Below are 20,761 nucleotides of genomic sequence, written 5' to 3' on the forward strand. Positions count from 1 at the left end.
CTTCTTGCCCTCTCCAAAATACTCATATATATATATATATATGTATATACCCCATCAACATTTTTTTTTGAGACTTTGGTATAAAATTCCATTTTTCCTTTAATACGAAACATTTGTAAAAGAAATTTTCCCGCCGAGTTATGCGTATTATGCAAATAAATGTTTTAAAGTTTTTTCCTTTTTGCGTATATGCGACTTGCATGGAAATGTAATAAATTAATATTCTGATGGTGAGTATTAAAATCTACGTTAACCATATACGTAAGCACCCGCATACATCCCGCAAATTCCCAACAAGTTAGACGGGGCAAGTAAGCAATTTTTCTTTTTCAGCATAAAAGCGATTCTGTATTTTTCAACTTGTAAGCCCTTTGTTAGTGGAATTTACGTGTTATACGCATATGCTAGCGTTGAGCGTATGGTTAAAAATTGTTACCGCATCTTTCCACGGTAAAGCATAAAGATTGTTTTTAACTTTCAATTTATTATCGCAAAATTATTAAAAATGATGAAATATACCAAGCTCCAGCCGGCAATGTAAACACTTGTTGCTCCTTTCACACAAAAACAGGAGGAAAAAAAAAAAAACAAAGGCGGAGAAAAATAAAAAAATTGAAATATTTTTTTTTCAAAATATTTGTTATGAAATAAATGGTAAATGGTATGACTGCCGCTTATAAAGGAAAGAAACGAAAAGGTGGTGACTACATCCTACATCGTTTGCGGTGCAAGAGGATATTAAGGTTGTACGGATGTATGTAACGCCCAGAACGATTTGACATGAACTTTTATTATACCGATCCATTCAGAAGTAAGCCTCAGCTTGTCTGTCCGTCCATCTCTTTTCTTTATTTGTGTTCAATGTACGAAGACCCAAGTTTTGAGATAATTTGTTGCAATTTGACACACTGAAGTTGTTTGTTGTTGCTTATACTAATTTTTAAAACTTAATGCATAAAAAGATCTGCTGTCGAAAGCTCTATTTATATTAATGTCGGGAAACTTTTGTTAGGGAATTATCTACACTCGTCTACTACGATAGGAGTGGCAGGAAAAATGGTTGCAACGGAAATTTTGTTAACTTCATTTATAAGGAGACTTTCGCTTCAGAAGAAATCAAATTATGAGATAAAAAGGGACATATAACCTTGCAGATCGTATGACGATCTCAGGTTTTAGCTGGAATCTTTCTTATAATTTAATTTTTATAGATAACTACGTCAAGCTTTTTAATCTGCCTAAATACTGAACCTTCGATAGTCTGAGTTTCTCGGTTTACCTACATTCTTTCTTGCAATTGTTTCGCCTTCTGTCCGGGAATTTTTACATTATTTACGTTCCCTTTCCTGACTACATAATGGATCATCCTGTACAATAAATATTTCACTTTACAACGTACAGAAAATTGGATGACATTTATATAATGGCTATTCATGATTCGCTTCAACAGGCATTTTTATATCCATCACCGAAGGATGAGACGTACATTAATTTTGTCAAAACGATTGCAACGGCCAGCGGCAAGCTTCGAAATTTCTATAAAGCATACAAATTTTTGCCAGTTTCAAATTCGGAATGAACCTATGCATGTCCTCGATCCGCCCGTCCAGCTGCCCCTCTGCACAGCTGTGTAGCACCTATGAGAAGCATTCTCCCGTTCGCAAAAATGAGGATATCGCCCAAAAACTTGTGAAAGAATTTGGAAATAACCCAAACTTTTCAAAGAACACACCTACAACGCTTATGTAATAGAAACTGCAAACATCTTTGCTTTTCGTATTTTTTGCTCATTACTAATCACCGGTACACACAGGATAGAAACGTCCACTTTTATTCTGAAATTAGTAAATTTCGGCCGCGCCCAATCAATATTATAGAGTATGCAAATGCAGTTCTTTTCCTTTACTTCAGGATTGCGATGATGCGTGTAAAGGATTTGGTCACAACAAAATGTAATTTTTTTACTTTTTAATATATAAAAATTTGTTCATATTTCTTTATCGTTTTCCTCGGTTTGTTTTGCTCTCTGCCATCCATACCTAGAAGTAGATTTTGATTTATCGAATGCATACATACGAGTTTATAAAGAAAGAAGTAATAGGTTTTGTAATAAAAATTTATAGCCACATGAAGAAAAATGCCATAGAACAGAAACAGTATGGTATGTTATATAAATCATTTTGGAAAGCACACTATATAAAAGCTTTCGGAGAGAAAGGTAGCAATGTTTTTAATATTGAAATGGTACTCCCTTTATTTAAGAACCGAAAGAAAAGCACACAAAAACCCTACAGCGAATCACTGCCTGCCCTCTATCACCTTACAATTATTTATACGACAAGTGTTCAAAATAAAGCACAATATAGGAAGAGACAAAATTTCGACGTGTAGATTGAACACAAACATTCAAAGTAACATTCAAGTAGTAAAGCGATTGGTATATCTCAAGTTCTTCTGGGTGTTACAAACATCTGCACATTCTTAATATATCTTTACACCACACGACTCTTTTGAATGACGGCTTCAAAAAGCGAACACAGCAACTTGTATCGACAGCGAACTATTGGGCTGATCGTTAGGCCTTTTCGGCATAAAAGGCATGTCTACCTTTCGTGAGAATCCTTATATGCAATAGTAGTAGTAAAAAATAGACCTCCGTCATCCAAATTAGTTAACGTCAATTTACTATTACAAACAACAATTTTCACCATAAAATATTGAAAGATATACCTTTAAGGCACCTAAAGATTTAATCTTTGTAGATGCGGTTATACGAGAAGGACTTCAAAAAATTGCCCCAGCCGAACAAAATTTTTCATATCAATTTAAAATGTCGAAACACTATTGCTCAGCGAACTTTGTCGAGAAATTTTGAAAATTGCAATTTTTTCCATATAACGTTACATGTGGACTGGTCGAAAAGATCAACCGATCCGCACAATTTTCAACAACATTCGTCCGTGGGTCAACACACGTGACTTTACCACATTTTATATGCAAATATATTAAAAATTGCAACGTTTGGGTTGAACGCAAATTTACAAGGGTAGACATCAGCAGGTCAGACAAGCTGAGAATCATTTTCTGTATCAATTGTTAGGACAAAAGTTTGGTCCATCTTAAGCCCTTGGGGGTGTTACATACATCCACGCCTGTGCTATAAGTGGTGTAGGGTATAACCAAAACCTTCGTTGTCTTCTGTTTTTGGTTTTGCTAAATTACAGGATAAGAAGAAGAAGAAAAAATTATCATCTGCATGTCTTTCTTTTAAAAATTTAAAATTTTGCTCAGTTATTCAGAATTCTTTATGACAATTTTTGTTCAGCATCTCATTAAAGTTTCAAAGATCGTTGTAATTTTTGTTGCTTTTGTTATTTTTTTTATATTTATTTAAAAAATAAGAAATAAGAAATCCAAGGATTCTGTTACTTAAAATCTAAAATACTTGACGAATATATACAATCTTTATAGCAAATATTTACAATCATATTTCTTAACATTGCGTTGTCTTTCATTAGACAATTTTTTTTACATTGAAGTCGACTGTGTGTGGAAGCTGGCTCCGCATGACACATTTGGTTGTTGCGGATTTTGTTGGTACAAACTCCAATATTGTTCTCTTTGCTTTTGCATTATCGCCGCCTGCTGAACGAAATGTATCTCTTCCGGGGTGGGAAAGTACACAGCATGCAGTGTAGGATGCTGAGCAAATGGTGCACTATTCAAACACGGTCGATACGGATAGCTTGGACAGAGACTGGCACATTCGGCAGCGAAGCATTGTTGTTGTTGTTGTTGGATAAGATCACAGTTACTATTGCCCCTTAGACGTCCGGTTGTTTCGCCGACTTTCAAGCCTTCATATAATGGATTGATAGTCCAATAATTGCCACGTCCAGGATCATCCAAAGCTCTTTGGACTTTCTCGAAGTACGGACATAAGCTTAAATTATGACGAATAGAATTCGTCCATTGAGTTTTGTTTTTCTGATAGTACGGATAATTCTTAGCTATCCATTCACAAATGCCGTTCAATGTCAGACGTTTCTCGGGACTGCTGCGTAAGGCCATAAAAATCAACGCGCTGTAAGTGTAGCCAGGCCTAGCATCGCCAGAGTCTTCGGAGCCCGAAGATGTTTGCGATTCTTCATTTTCCTGCCCTTCAATGTTGTCATCACCTAAAATGGATCGTATGCTAAAGGCTGAACACATATTTCGATATTTTTCTCCTTATTTTTTTTTTAAGATTAAGTTTCGCTGAGTTAAGACAACACAACCGCAGTGCAACTATTATTTTGCGAAATGTGACTAAATATTGCGTCTGAAGTGATATTTATACCAAAGATTCTAAAGGATAAAAGTAATTGCGAAATTTTCCTAATAAACGAATATTCATTTTACTGTAATCCTTTCGTAATCAGTGATTTTTCCCGTTTTCATTGTGAAAATGCGCCTCTCATAACGCGCAATGTTATTGCTGTAATTAACTCTGCGGACAAGGCGCCAATTGACTTCTTCACCGCATTGTAAAATTAATACTTTTATGTATTTACTTTGTCGCGCATAAAATGACAAATGTATACTAATGTTAATTATTATAGTCGTCACCGAAAAGGTGAAAGTATGCAATACTTTTCAATCCGTTTACTCTACGCTGCATATGCGTATCGTTGATTTGACATTTAAAAAGATAAACAAACAAAAAATTTAATTTTCAAATCGAAGGTACTTGTTGATCTATCCGTCCAAAGCTCTAACTAAATAGAAAAGTAACTAATGAACTAAGCTTAGCTTATATATATATATATATATACAGTGCATGCAGCTGCAGCGTACTTAGCATTCTACCTAAGCAGATGGTAACGCCGTTTAAAAGGGATTTTGTTTGTTTTTCTCTTTGCATATGATTCTCAGAAATATTTAAAACATTGATTTTCTAACTCGCATGTCTAGCAGATGGGTTTAAATGGAAATTACATATGGAAGCATAATTTCATAGTCGTTTGACTGTTATTGACTTATAACACAAAATGTTAACAAATTAACCTCGTAGTAAAAAATGGGATAATATGACGGCTCTGAGCTATTAAGAAATTGCAATCAACAACGTTACTGTATGTACCGGCGATTTTACAAGCATGGATATCTTTGGTCACGAGACAGCCTTAGTCTAGTCTACGCCAAAAGATGTAAAGTGCAGCTGGTGATGATCAACAGCATTTGGCGACTTGTATTTGAAACTAATGAAGGGAAAAAAAGTTTTGCAATTTCTTCTTCTTCCTATGTAATATGGTTGGCTGCCTCTTGGCATTGTATTTATTTGTTTATTTATTTGCACATGAAACTCAGCTAACGTAAACACACAGCCGAGTTAGATTCATTCTTAAAGATAATACAAATCTTATCTACTTACTATAAATGCTCTTATAAAATATAAGAAGAAAGGGGAAAAAAGTTCATGAATGGGTACACTCGCAACTATCGGGCTGCAGATCCGACTAGGTACTGGAATCCTAAATCATTGCAGACTTCTACAGGCTTGGCAACTGGTTCTAGTGAGCATAATTAGTCCTTTAACGATTAACAGTTAGTTTAAGTACGATATAGGGCTAGCAGATGATAGATAAACCATCAGCAGCGTTTCCATATGGAAAGTCGTTTACACTACGCTGAACGATTGAATATGCGATAAAAAGTTTCAATAGAAAACTATAATGCAATGGTTGATATCGAGAGTATCCCAATTCCGTCTTATGACGAATTGAACAATATAGGGAAGCAGCCTTAAACGCGTAAATTAAGCATCGTTTATTGAAAACAAATAATTGCTTGCGTAACGTGCGGAAAAGAAGGAAAAAGCTCTTATATAGTCTTGTATTATTATTATTATTAATTGCGTGGTCAAACCATAGCGCGTCCTATATTGATACATTGTACTCGCCCATGCCCCTAGCTCTAATCCCACTAGCTTCTTTAGACCGAAGCAGCATACCGTGTCGGGCGTTATGAAATACTCGCCAAACATGATGTCTGGTTCTGTAGATGGTCCAATATACACATCGAATATGATGGGAGTCACGCTTGAATCTGCATGAATCGATATCGGAGGCAGCAATGATCCGTGTAGAAGGCCATGACTAAACGGAGGCCATTTCTTCTTAATTTCAGTAGTTCATGTGCCATACCGGATGGTTTTGTGGATCTTTCCGCCTGCCGTTGTTGTGCACATTGCTTCCAATGACAATCCGACTTTTTTTATGCCCAGCCTTTCAGGGTGGCTTCTTGATATGCAACAGAAATATCTAGGATCTATCATGAACTCTTCTGCTGACTGGACATTGAGCCTTTTCGTTGCCCTCAAATAGTCCTGCATAGAGATATCGCTAGGAGAAGAAAATGCCATGAAACTCTGCCATACTGAGGAAGATTGATGAGGAATTATGTCCTTGAATAGGTTTTATTAAAAAACTTATTCGAAGGATCTATCTTCTACGTTCAAGCTTTATAACACTAAATGATATAAGGCAGCCAGTGTTTATTCAATTGTAATAATTTTCCCATCTGTGAATTAAAGTGTAAGGCAATCCAGATACAAGTTGTAAGCTATAGCTGTGTGTGTGCATTTATTCATGTGTTAACTAAGAATTATGAAATTCAATTTATTTTTTCTTCTCTTTATGCATCGATAAAATGAAAAAAATGAATATAAATTCCAAAATTCGTATTCTATGATGTTTTTTTTAAATTAAATTAATAGAAATTGATTATCATACAAATTTCGCTTTATATTCACTGTTATATCCGTTGCGATTGGCGTTTAATCCAAATAAAAATGTTTTGCCATAACTATCGCCTTTTTTTCTGTGACAATGTCGGAAGCATTAAACATATAAAAGATTGAAAGCATGATTTTTTATTTATATATGCTGCAAAGGATGTGTTAGATTTGTCAGACGCTTGTGGCTCAAGACATATATTAAAGATCGCATAAACTTCGTATCTTTACTATTAGCGTAAATAGGAGAATTTGATTGTGGCCATGTCTGCGTATCTGGTTGCAGATATCTGAAATTTTAAAATTCGTGTTCGTTGCTCTCGTAGGATTAAAAATTAACATATCAACCAAATTTTCCTCATTATTTCACTCACAAGCAATGAAAACTGATCATTTTTAAGGATTTTATATAGTCGGTCCTCCGCTGTACTTGCAAAGAACGGTTGCGGCACACAGCGACGAAAAATTTACAAGAATTGTAATACGATTTCGATACGATACGACTTTAAAGGCTGGAATATCTATTTGTTCCAATCGATTTTTGCTTGAGTTTCATCTCACCTTGAGGAAGAAAGAAAGAAAGTAGTGGTCAGCTGAAATTTGGGAACGTCATGTTATCACTATTTTTTGAATATATATTTAATTTTTCTATTTCATCACAATGTTGAATTTCTCTTTCTTTTTCTTTAGTACACGTTCTGCCGTTTTTATTGATTTTGTATGAAACAAGCTTAAAAAAAAAAAAAAAACAAATTCCAACAAAAATGAACATTTCCATTACATAAAGCTCCTCAACAGTTAATTTGAAACAGCTCGGATATTTGGATGTGTATACTAATTAAAAATAATAGCTGTGGCTGTGTGTAAGTCGGATATATAAATTTATGTGCAATCGTTACATCAATGCATGGTTAATTTTTTGAACTTGCTAACATAAGCAACACTATAGGAACTTTATAAAATAAATTATGTTTATAAAGCGAGTAAAGAGAGTTAAGAGAATACTAACGATTTGCGAGTGGTAAAAACGATTGCTTTTAAATTATGCTTAGTTATCGCAAATTTCATAACAATTTTATCGTAATATTGCGTCTAGTAAACCCGTACAAGCTCTCGGATATCCAATACTTTTACTACGCTTATGTGGTTGTGGCGCAGCATTATCGTCAGCCAATCCAAAAAGTTTATGTGTAAACATTAACGATGATGTTAAAGGCCGTTTAATATTTCATGCTGCGTATAATTTATGTGAGTACATGCGCCAACATGCAATAAAATGAAATAACTTATGATTAAAGCAAATTTATGAAAATATCAAGAGTAAGTTTAGCTAATGGATGCATAAACTCTATACTTTTTGAAACATTAAACACAATTGGGTAAAAGATTTTCTCTTCAACACGTCCTACACTATTCAAATGGGAAGAAAGATATAAAAGTTTCAAGAATTATTAGCATTTGAAGACTATCTTTGATTTATTAATCGGTGAAGCAAGTAGCCGAAGTGAAGCGGTTTTTCTTGCTTATTGATAAGACTTGTTATTCGTATACGTCATTGATAAATCAACGGTTTATAACTTCTTTAATATGACCAACAATCACTTAGTGGATGTCTTCTTCTTCTATTCGCGTAGCATAGTGACGTTCACAAAGAAATGAGTTGAGGGAAGAGAAATAAGAGAATGAGGAAAGTGAAAGCGCTGATGACCGCAGTCTAATGAGAGTGCGCCCAATTTGTAAGTGTTGTGCCTATATCGACTAGGCTTAACATTTCGATTTGGACTTTGAACTGAAGGTTACGCGGTGCAGAATTTAATGTCTTTATGTAAGAGGAAATGAAGCTTTATTTTGCGTTCACATTCCAGTCGAGAATTCCAGAGATGTACAAAAAGATATTTTCCTTTGTTTTATAAATTATGAAGAATCGTTTGACAGAGTGCCGCACAATAGATATCTCGAAATGTCTTAGTGTTAACGGAAAAGATATAAGGGGCATGAAAAAATTTATACTGGAGATAAAGATCAGGAGCCCATGGTAATGATATTAAAACCAATTATATTCTCATAAAAAGAGGTCTTCGCCAAGGGTATATTTTTAATATCCACTCTGAGGTAATTTTTCGAAAAGCTATTCAAATAATCGAGGCAAACACTACTCTATCAGTTTATCACCAAAGTGTGGAAAAGGTTTCCGGGACAACAAAGTAGAAACAAAAAGAAGAATAGAAATAGCTAGATACTTGTCCACGAAAATTCCAGCAAGCCAGGAAAGTTAGCTTGTCCGTTCGCTTTCGTTTCATGGAAAGCTTTGCATGGTGCTGCAATACAATAAACAAAATGGAAGCCTTTGAGATGAAAATATCGTGGAGAGATCTCACATACATTTCTGAAGCTTTAAAAAGAATAAAATTGAGGCGTGGTCTATTAAAATGCTACGTATTTTGGACAAATGGCTTGTGAAGAAATGTACGAACTACTACACTTCTCATGATCGAAGACCGTATCGAAGTGTTTAGAGACCTAGTGAGAAAACAAATGTCATGGCTACGTAATAGTGGAAACTGGGTAGAGCTGAGAACTATTGACGAAATCATACACACAGCAAAAAGCCGAAAAGATTTATGTGATTTAATTAACGGCATAACTTATTGCACAATAATATGATAAATCGCATGCGATTACTTATATCCAGTAATAAATTGGTAATAACAGAAGAAAGGAAGATATAAGTCAACGATCTCCCTAGTAATCGATCTCGACCCACATGAGGCGATATTATGTATGTAGGAGTCGATCCGATCTAGAGTGTAGGATAGAAACTATGGGCATGAAGAGTAATATATAACTATAGCGAACAAATATTCAAAGCTTTGTAATGCTTGCATTTCCCACTTTAAACACATTGCCAAGCTCACATATGATAAAAATTAGTTTCAGTTATGTTAATTCTAATCTAATAAAGCAAAGAGACAAACTTAATTTTGAAATTTCGTGGCGATTTAAAGTTGAAACTTCGAACCATATATTGGTAATCTTTCCAAAAATCTTCAAGCACATCCTCCTTATTGATTTATACAGAAATTGGACTTCGTAGCAGTAAGGTGGATAAATTCACTAGCAATTACATAAGTTTTTTTCCTTTTGCCAGCAATTTTAATGGATTTTACGGCGTCCTTTGCCGAGGAAAAAATCTGGCAGCCCCTGATATAAATGAAATACAGTCACGTAAGAATAGTGGAATTTTTTGTTCTTTCTGATATTTTCCACTTTGCGTGGAGCACTTAATTTGAAGTCTAGTCCGTGCGAATGAACTTTTCACTTTTTATCCCAAAGAATATGCAAACATCCAGGCAGTTTACGTGTGCTCTTGTGACCAATTATTAACATACCTATAATAAATAAAACATTATTTTTATACTTGGTCTTTCTGTGCTTCCTTGCAGTTCATAGCTGGTATGGTTTGTGACGCCGTATAAAATATCCTCGAGTTTTTCATTCGATGCAAAATCCATAGCAGACAACCAACTTTTTTAGTTGACCAACAGGCAATACTTAGTGGATATGCAATGTGGAAAAGAGGATAGTTGCCGAAGCAATTCACATCTCATTTCCTCGTGCATTGACGTCACAAAAGGGCATGGTCTCTCTCTTCGAATGCGGATGCTTTTAGTTGATTTTGTTATATAATCCTGCCAATAATGCTGAACAGGCATCCGCCTGTTATCGTTTTGCCTTTTTCAAGCTAATCGATGGATATTATGCAGCGCTTGCATCCCAAAAAATCGCTGATGATAAGCCCGCTCGACCTTTACATATTTTCTAGGGGATTCGGGTCTCATTCATAGTTACGCAGAGACGAAGACACTTAGACGAAGTGACGTTAAACTTTTCCAAAATCTTCGTTGAAGTAGAAGTACCTTTTTGGTCGCTTAGGAGGAAATGTGGCACTCACTTTGCAAAAATCTTTTCTTCATTCAATTTGTCTGCAAAATAATTTAGCCGACCCATATCAGGTCTCAAAGTACATAGCTATCTCAAGCGCTTTCAAAAGTACATCTTTGATCTTTTTGGCGCCATAGTCGCAGTGCTGCACTCCGAGCAGTGTCCTTCATTTTTTTGCTTCAATTCAACTACGTTCTCTTTGACAAAGTGAGTCCCTTGCAAAGCTTAACGAGCTTGGCTTTAATTTCTTGGAAAGTCTGACGACTTTTAGTTTTTGGCGCAAAACTCATTGATGGGTGACTAACAAGCCCTACAAGTTACACAAGATGTTATGTTCTACTTTAAAATAACTGTCTTGTTCGTTTGTCGATAGCTTGTCCGCTAGGTGTCTGCAGATTAGTAAATAGATAGGTGGGCGAACATCGGTTAGGTACTCATTTATATTTGCACAAACGGCTGTGATATCAGCTGACGTATGGCAGTAAAAAAACTTTTCTTTAGTCTTAGATTTTTAAACTTTCTGTCTTTGATGTCTTGTTATAATATATATGTTGGTACAGTTCGCAATTATACCTGCATGTCAGAACCGGAATACGGAAAGTTATTAAATTATTGACCTTGTTCCTTTGTTAACCATGATAGGTTTTAAGTCTTTTTTTCATAACTCAGTTAGCTATTTGATAACATTAACTAAAGTGATTTCTTTTCATACTTTAATATATTTTGGACAACTTATGGTAGATATGATACATAATTGATCTGGTCGCACTACATACAGACAAAGACTATGTAGAATTAATTTTCAACTTGGCTGCACTTTCATAAGATAAACACATGGTTCGTGTTCACGATTGGCTTAATCGTTTTTATCCATAAAGCAAAAACTTGGCATCATTTAAACAGCTGTACACAATTGTTCCATTATCCTATTGGAATTATTGTAATTCTGGATACTGAAACAATCCTATATAGAATTGTTTTAATTCTTTAAAGAGTTGCATTTGCACTGGGATTTCTACATAGCGTGCGACCAAAAATTCCTATTAATGTAGTTTATGTTGGATAACGCAAGGCATAGTTCTTCGTTTATTAAGCTCCTTCAAGGAAAAAGATTGCCCTTATTCTGGTCTTTGTCGAGCTCTGCCCGAAAAAGTTTGAACCTAATAACAACTTTTCCACATACCTATGCTTACATCATTTGTGTCTTCACGCAAAAGTTCACAAGTAAACAACTATAGCCTATTGGCGAGAAAAGGAATTGAGCATCCAAGTTGCCACCTGATGATGCTGTGCTCTGAATTAAACAAGAGGTTGAGCAAATTGAAATCTTGACGACGCAACTGGCCATGGTGATCTCAAATAATTCAAGCTATTAATAATTTCGGTATCACAAAATTCGAAGAACTTAAATCATTTGAACCGTATAAGCAAAGTCGCTATTCATCTTCGCACCGTCGGCTTATATGTCTTATAAGAAATCTGTTTAGGTGCATAAGAAGGCTCATTCGGTCTCTGTAGATACTCCTCCTTATTGAACAATGTTTTCGATTTTGGTTTCATATTATTTGCAGATTTCATTCGCATATTTTAAAGAATATGACACGATTTTCTCAAAGCTATGGTTTAAGCATTTTTATTGTGCAGAACATTGTGGAGTTTATTGTACGTCTCTAAACTCCATTGTATATATGGATATACTTTACTCACATACACACTGCAATTGTTTTAATTGGACTTGGATGCTATTCCAACTACTGAAACCATAACCATGTATTCAGCAATTTGTGTAGACGAATGAACTTGGCCTACATTTTTTTCCTCTCAGTCGTCCGATAAAATTTGGAAGTTAAGGTTAAGTTTAGTTTGCTCCGTTTTCCCTTAAACTATAGCGTCGAAATTCTGAAACTTATAGTTTAATCGTTTTTCTTGTAAATGTAAATTTTTGCTTATTTTGTAAGTAGGTAGAGCTTGTAATATACATGATTACCTATAAGGTTCGGTTCGGAGTCATACAAAATATAATTTCAACTATATGAATATACATAAGGTACGCACCTGCACGACATACATAAAGTAACCTATTCTTCGCTCTCAATCGCCGCCAAATATTACATATAAGTTGCTGTGTCATGTGTTCATCCAAGACGAATTAATTTCTTTCGTTAATTCCTTTAGGAATAATATTGTAAGATTTGCTTTCGAATCCAACGTCTTACGTTATATGCACCTAAATGGGCGTCGTGAGGGGTGTAATACACAGCCTGATATGCTAACGACAATTTACTCGTAACAAAAATTTGCTCTATCAAACTACCAGAGAATATATATATATAAAAGCTGAGCAAAGCTTCTTGCTGCTTTTTATTCTTTATTATATCGAATTCACTTATTGCAATGAACTCTCGTTACCTCCGTTTGTTACATTTAACAAATCGTTGATTCGCTTGCACTTTGTGTCCTGATGTAGATGTATTTTTATCATTTATGTATTTCTGGTCGCGTGTTACATCTCTTGGCGAAATATCGAAAGCATATAGAACAATACATATATAGTATGTACACGCAGAATATTTATTTGTATATTGGCTATGTAAGCGGCTCGGAGTGTTCTTATTCTCACTGTCCAAGCGTCGAAATATTATTGAAGCTTTTGGCAATAGTACTGGGACTACGATATTTAGGTAAATTGGCAAAGTAAGGCATAAGTCATCGACATTTCGAAAAGTGGCTTAAGTGCAAACAAGCAAAAGCACTATAGTCCATCATGGTCCATCATTAACTACGCTATACCGCTTCGCTTTTCATAGTTATTCGACGACTTTTACGGTTATATAACGACACTTTCAAATTAGGCGTTACATGGGAAATGGACGAAAAAGCGGATCGATCCGAACCATTATCAGTAGTGTTTGTCCTTGGGCCAACACATGTTAGGGTATAAAATTTCATCAAAATACCTCAAAACCTCGGGCTTGTAGGTTGAACACGAGAACACAAGTCAGGCAAACGGAAAGATGGGCAGACAAACTTAAAACGGTTGAGAAGGCGATTCTTTGTGATGTGCCGTTTTGCTGTGATTACCCAAGAATTTTAAGGACGGCCTCGCTAGATGGACGGATGAGTTAATAGGGACGGCATCAAGTGTACTTATACTTGCCCATGAGTCGAATTCACCTTAGCACTGCATGCAGGGAGGTCTTTGATAATCCTTTGTATATTTCATAATCCAAAAGAATTATTGAACTTAACGCTAATCGCTTTCGATTACTTAAAATAAGACAAGTAAGATGAATTCAATTTATTTTAAAGGATTGATTTCTCACTGCGAAGCAATTAAACATATACTAAAGACGATCTGCCTACCGTCAGGGCAATAGGAAAATGAAACGGACATTGCTTGTCAATGTTTTGTTTAAAGGTTGTCGTGACCCATCTTGCCAGATCTCGGCCAAAAATCGACTGCTTCGGCTGAGATTGCCGCAAATCCTGTCGTTTATCTTGTCCTACCAAATGAGGAAGACACAACTATGCGTTACCCTCTAAAGTTACTTAGGCATAACTTACCCTGAACGAAAGACGTGACCTCAAAAGGAGAGACGATTTTGCATTCTCACTGTGTGTAAAGGTCTCTATCAAATTTTTGAATTTTTTAAATCTCGAAAGTTGAAAATGAGTCAAGTTAACATATTCGGTGGTTCTTTTGTTAAAGATATATTGATCCTGCGTACTGTGCGAATCATCTTATGGCATGTTATATTTCTTAGTTTGCTGTTGTTGTTGTTGTTGTTGTCGTTGTCGTTAACATAGCTATTTATTTGTGCTAGAATGCTGCCAAAAATGCGGAAGTTTCTTGTACTAACGTCGTTAACATTTTTTTTTCTTTTATATTGGGGGGATGGTATGCAAATCATTTTATTATAAATTTATTCTATAATGCCATTTGACTTTTACATTAGCTGACATAATCGAATTAAATTCTTTTCTGAATTGATAGATTTCTTGCACTCGAGATGAAACCCGGAATTTTTTGTTATTATTGGATAGGTCAAAAAGTAGTGACGCATAAACGCATGTCTCACATACTTCACACGAACTTCTTAGCCTCAAAAATTAGTTTTAAAGTTAAAATATTAAAAGTTTAGTGAAAATTAAATTTCATTCTTAATTTGCTGATACAATTATATCTTTTCAGACGTTCTATATGATGTATGATAAGATGTTCTTGTCGAACAGCGGTGAGTTGATAATTTAAGTTAGTGATTGATTTTAAGTGCTTACATATAGTAATTTCGCCTACATAAGCTTTATAAACCTTTTCTCTGTAGCCTCCTAGTTTTCATTGCTACAAAAAGTAATAGCTCCTTACGTTCAGAGGTCACTTTTATTTTGAGACAATTAGTTCATCTCTGCAGAGGTAGTGAAGTGCGAAGTAAGGATGTGACGATTGCCTACAGATTCCTTTCGTATTCAATTGATTTCGTCTTCTTCTTCACGCTCTGCAATGTCAATTATACCTGCACCAAGTTACTTTTTAACTTATCTTCTTTTTGGTAAATGGTATTTGCAGATCTTTCAGCCACAACTAGAATTTCGAAAATTGTTAATCGACAAACGCACGGTAGCAGAGCCGAAAAAAATGCTAAAGTTTTGCATTCTGTAGCAATTTCATATTTTGTGTGTTCCTCTTCTTCTTTTTCTGCAATTTAGCAAATCATCAACAGAAGATTCACGGTGTTGTGTTCAATGTGAATACGGAGTTCTTTGTTTGAACTTTAATAAAGGTCTTATGTGTGGTCACGTAAGATATTTTACATGTCTTCAAACTTCCTTCAGTCGTGAAACGACGTTCCGCTCGACTTTCCGCTGCTCACTAAGCTCAATATGCTGTGGTATGATAAGGTAGGCAAAAATTTCAATATTTTTGAAATTCTCTAATAAGGGGACATAACTCTTTCATCGCCTTTTTATGGGATCTTGTAATCTTCACATAAATATTTTCTGTTTCCATGGCATCACATGAATCGACTCCACATTAAAATACGCATAATTTCCTGCATAATCGTACACGCAAGATTTGCATTTGCGTAATTTTCAATAGAAAAAATTCGTGTATATATATTTTGTCTGAATAAGAAATCGTTAGGAAGCAAATGCATATGGCTTGAGGCTTGTGGAGCGTAAGCAATTTTTTCAACTTCTTCGCGAGCCGAGCACTTTTAAGTAATACCGTTTATCTTACCTTCGTTTGGCGAAAGAAATGTTTATATACGACCATGTGGTACTGTGTTCAAAAAGTAAAATCAATAGTCAATTTAAGTTGCGCTGGCATATCGATTATAATGGAGAATTTTTTACTACATAGGTTGCAGTGCGAAAGATACCTGTGTCAGGGAGTTAATCATGTAAGCAAGCGGTGATCGCCGTGATTATTGCCTTGTTTTTATTGGGAGAGGGGCGTCCCCTATTCTTTCCCAAAATTTTCCATATCAATGCATGGATAACTGAGAGCCAAATTGACATTTATTTGTTTTATATAAAGAAACTACGTAGGATAACCAATAATAAGCATGCAAATTGAAATGAATAGAAAATTGTATAGATTTCGTGTTAAACTATATTTAGCTTAATTTGGCTCGATATTTTAAAAAAAAACTTGTATTTACTTTTACCAAATATTTTTTTTGTTTTCCTCACAACTCACAAATGAAACTTCGGACACGCTTCACTTTTTTGAAATTTTTGATTTAATCATTCATTTTTTGGAGCTGTTTATATTTTTCTTTTGCTGCAGCCGCTGCAGAAGCATTTGGCGATCATCGTCAGAAAATTTGCTCACATGATTAGATTCTCTTGCCGATGATCGCCATTCATTGCCGTACGGTTATATGATTAGCCGCGAGATTTCAAGTAACGAAGGTCGTTGTGTCTCAGCCGCGTATGGTCCTGTATGACATAAGAAGCATTTTTTCCGATTTTTACAATGCGTGACTTTGTTGAGCAAAGAAGTTGCATTAAATGTTGTTTGTGAAATCAAATTTCTTGTGCGAAAACATTTAGGATGTTGCAAACAGCCTTTGTTTCGCAGACTTTGTCGGAAAAAAATTTTTACAATGGTATAAATAAAGGAATAAATGTGTAGTACCAGAGAGGGTTACTTTAAAGTAGATTTGGAATAATAAAAAAAGGGATAAAATTAAATTGATCTTACTTTTTCAACACGATAGTATTTATATTCACCTCCTGTTACTTTCCTTTCTACTTCCAAGAGGACGCTAGGCGAAAATGATACTCCCTTCTTTTATCCTTCCCTATCTATAATTTCCCTTGACCACCAGGAGGTATCCCTTGAGCAGCTGGTCAAGAAAAAGCTAAGTCTTTCAGCACAATTCGTGGTGTTGCCCCTTTTTTTTTATATTTATTTCTGTTGGGCTTAAGGATTGGTCTTTATATTAATCAACAATGAATAAAAATTGGAAAATTGCATTAGTAAACGTTATTCTTATAGTCTTTTCATCGTTACTATACAGTTTTTGACTATGACTTATGACGTATTTGCTCAATGTCTTCTTGTTATGGCTCTATATATGTCACAAGGTTATTTAAGCCCTAAATGAATTACATATAATCATTTTATTTATTGTTTTCATGAACTTTGTAAACCTGTTGTTATTATCAGATCAAATTTATTTTCAAATTTTATCAGTGGCAGTATTGTGAAAAATGAAATCGAAAAAAATTTGCGACATTTTGTAGCGAGGCATCAACTTAGTACTAAATGTCAACCATCGAAAGGTCTAAATAAAAACAGATACGAAAAAAGCAACTGTGTTAAGAATAATGGAAGTTTTGTTTGAAAGAATTCAATTAATAAGGAAAACATATCAATATTCCGTTTCCGTCAGTGTCGAGCGAAATATTAGCCTTTAATCCGTGAAGAAAACACAGAAGCACACTTGCCGCTTAAGAAGTCACATGAAAATTTGATCTTATGGCCCAAAAAATCGGTGAGAAAATTATATCCAAGAAAGTAGAAAAGCAATTGTGGGAGGAAAACGAATTACCTGAAATCACGTTGGCTCATCCCAAAGCCAAAAAGTGGATTGTTTCAATGGCTACGGCCAACTATCAAGAATTGGTCAAGCTGGCCAGCGAATGGCCGGAACTTGTTAAATTACGAGATCCTTTTACGGGTTATTCTGCTTTACATTGGGCCGCAAAACACGGTCGTGAGGATATGGTGAACTTACTTGCGGGTAAATATAAAGCGGACGTTAATAGTAGAACCAATGGTGGATACACACCTTTGCATATCGCAATGCAATTCGATCGAACCAAAGTATTTCATATGCTATTCGATACCTATAAAGCGAACCTTGATCTTTTAGATTGGGCCGGTAATAAGGCTTTGGACTATAGCAAGCGAAAAACTATCGTCTCTGTTTCGCCATATAGCAATAAGTATAGCCCAAAATTTCTATTCGACAAACTTAACAGCGACTATCATTTTAAATCGCCATCTAATATACGCAATCTGTCAACCAGTAGTAAAAGATCTCTTGGGGTCGGCACGATGGCCAGAGCTTCAATGCGCTTTAAAAAACGATCTCAATCAAATGCAAACAGTCCTCTGAATCGTACGCAGTCATTAGGGACTAGCTTTCCTTCAAATTCAATGTTATCTTTAGCGGGTAATGAAGAGAATTTACAGCCGTGCTGGTTGTCAACATCGAATGTTTCAGCGACATCCGATGATTTATTGTCGAACGATGCACATAGTGAAGGTACTCGTGTAAGTCCCCGTAGTAAAACACGCGCTGCTACCGTCTTATTTTAGTTATCTCCTTAATATTTTGTTCTTATTAGTTTTGTTATTATTTTTCCTTATATTTATTCTCGATTTTGTCAATAACGTAGAGTTTTACTTTTTACACAATTTTTATTTCAATTTTTATTTTAAAATTTTTTTCTCTTTATTGTACTAATTTATCATGAATTGTATCTTCAGTGATTCTATTTATTTTTTTTCTACATTTTATTAAATTCCTATTAAAATTTAACGCCAACAAAATCTCAAATATATTTTAGTTAAAGTTAGTTTAAAAAAATTTAAAATAATTGCTTTAATAAATAATCAGGATCTCGGTTCTGTATGCTGTAAGAAGAACAAACGGCGTACGAATTAACTTTTCCGGAATGCCTGGTAGAGATCATTTAAATAGAGGCAACAGCGAAATCACTTATCGACTTATCTGTCTGCCAATATCGAGGTGCAATTTATCCTTGCTGCTCTCGTCAGGTTAAGTTTAAGTAACTTAAAGGCGAACGCCTGAAGTTTTTTATTGTATTTTTTTTTTTTTTTTTTTGTAGATTTCAGATTTTTTTTTGCTGATCAGATTTTGAATTTCGGTAGCTTTCGATTCTAATAGGTAGAAAACCGTAAACCGACCCATAGGTTTATTGTAAACCTTAAATGACTTTTGCAAACCGAGATATAATAAATCAGTCCTGATAAATGCAACACTTAGTAGGACTTGAGATAGACCCACCGTTTAATGTACCGATCGAGTCAGGATCCCTTTGTTAATCAATCTAAGCTTTTCGGTCCCTTCGCCCTTTTAGTTTTCTTTTGTCTCATCTACAGGTCGCAATTTTAGTGATTTAATGATGAACTTTTCCCATTACAGTGTTTTCACTTTGTTTTGAAATATTTTTCTGTGCCCTATATATGTATGAATTCTATTAGAGAAACCATAAACTGTTGCAAACGATGTCTGAACTCGTGCAATGTTAACCTAAAACGCAAGTAACCGCAAACTGTTTTATAAGTTAAGGTTAAGTTGTTATTATGTTGAGTCATCTACGTCGTCTGTCTGTCTACCTTAATTCTGCAGTTATTCTCGCTTATGTCTTTTCTCATTGTTTTTTTTTTTAACAGCTTTCTTGATTATAATTTACTTAGTCAGAGCATATCCGTGCACAAGTTTATGTGAATCGCTTACGAGTATATATTTTCTATATTTTTTCTTATATACAAAGATAAAATTACTGTATTGTTATAAATAGTAGCATGCAATTTACAGCAAAGAAAAAATACTATTGCGTATTTTTGGGGGAAACAAATAAAACAGTTTGCAGCCCCCTTTCAGGTGTTAAATAATGTTAATATTCCAGTTAAGAGTTTTTTTTTTCAAGGTAAAGTTTGTTCAATTTATTTAATCTATAACTTTTTCTATAGAGATGTAAACATATAATGTGGGAAGTTTTTTTCTAAAAAAAACACGACAAATCTCATCCATTAAACTACAACAGCTTATCTTTTCCTCTCCGTCCTCACTTCTTTCTGGCCATCATCGTGCTACGTCCCCAGGAAACATGCCTTGAGTGATTGGCCATATTGAAAGAAAGAAAGAATGCATGAATGGGTGCCATGTAAAGAATCATCTTGTGTTGCATTTTTGGGCATTTCGGTCTTCTTGTTTTACTTTTTAGTACGCCTTAATAGGTCGGTATAGACCGCTCCGTTTTGGTCTTGCAAAACACAGGGCATCGTCTTGCTAACAAAGGTATTTCATCTTGCGCTAGGGGTGGATAATGCGTCTGTGATAATTCGTGCTCGGTATTTTTAAAATAAATCCATCTTGCTAACAAACCTAAGCAATACTGTGCAAAAACATGTTCAATTTATCACTTAAGCGCGTTTGGAACTTGTCGATGATGCAACAAAATATTCTTTATACTATACATATATATATATAATATATTGTAAAATTCCTTATGCCCGGGCGCACTATCTCTTGTTTAGATGTCTGCTTCCAATTTGTGCATCTCTTGCGGTCTTAAGTTTTGTAAAACAAAATTTATAAATTTCCCGTTTAGGATTTGAATCCTGGTATCTTACAGTACTAGATTTATTTTCTTTGCTTCCATTTTATCCGCCGCACACTACCTCTGAAAGTACTATACACACGAAACCTAAAGACACATTCATTTGTTCCGTACTTTTAGTTGAACATTGCTTGCCAATATGTTATTACATTTGTACCT

At 34.9% G+C, this 20,761-nt stretch overlaps 2 protein-coding genes across 2 annotated transcripts; one reads left to right on the top strand and one right to left on the bottom strand.

Moving 5' to 3' along the window:
- Nucleotides 1-3,528: 3,528 nt before the first annotated feature.
- LOC119633027 (fork head domain transcription factor slp1-like) lies at nucleotides 3,529-4,212 on the bottom strand. The gene has a single exon (XM_038026218.1). The coding sequence runs from the start codon at nucleotides 4,210-4,212 to the stop codon at nucleotides 3,529-3,531; it is 684 nt and encodes a 227-aa protein (XP_037882146.1).
- A 13,493-nt stretch (nucleotides 4,213-17,705) lies between these two features.
- Nucleotides 17,706-18,551, top strand: LOC119633028 (ankyrin repeat domain-containing protein SOWAHB-like). Its single transcript, XM_038026219.1, has one exon. It carries the CDS (start codon nucleotides 17,706-17,708, stop codon nucleotides 18,549-18,551), a length of 846 nt encoding a protein of 281 aa, XP_037882147.1.
- Nucleotides 18,552-20,761: the final 2,210 nt, after the last annotated feature.

The sequence above is a fragment of the Glossina fuscipes genome, unplaced genomic scaffold, assembly GCF_014805625.2.
Source record: "Glossina fuscipes isolate IAEA_lab_2018 unplaced genomic scaffold, Yale_Gfus_2 2, whole genome shotgun sequence".
In the NCBI taxonomy this organism is placed as follows: Eukaryota; Metazoa; Arthropoda; class Insecta; order Diptera; family Glossinidae; genus Glossina; species Glossina fuscipes.

Excerpts from the sequence above, each read along its gene's own strand:
- LOC119633028 (XM_038026219.1), top strand. The coding sequence starts at position 17,706 with ATGGCCCAAAAAATCGGTGAGAAAATTATATCCAAGAAAGTAGAAAAG.
- LOC119633027 (XM_038026218.1), bottom strand. The coding sequence starts at position 4,212 with ATGTGTTCAGCCTTTAGCATACGATCCATTTTAGGTGATGACAACATT.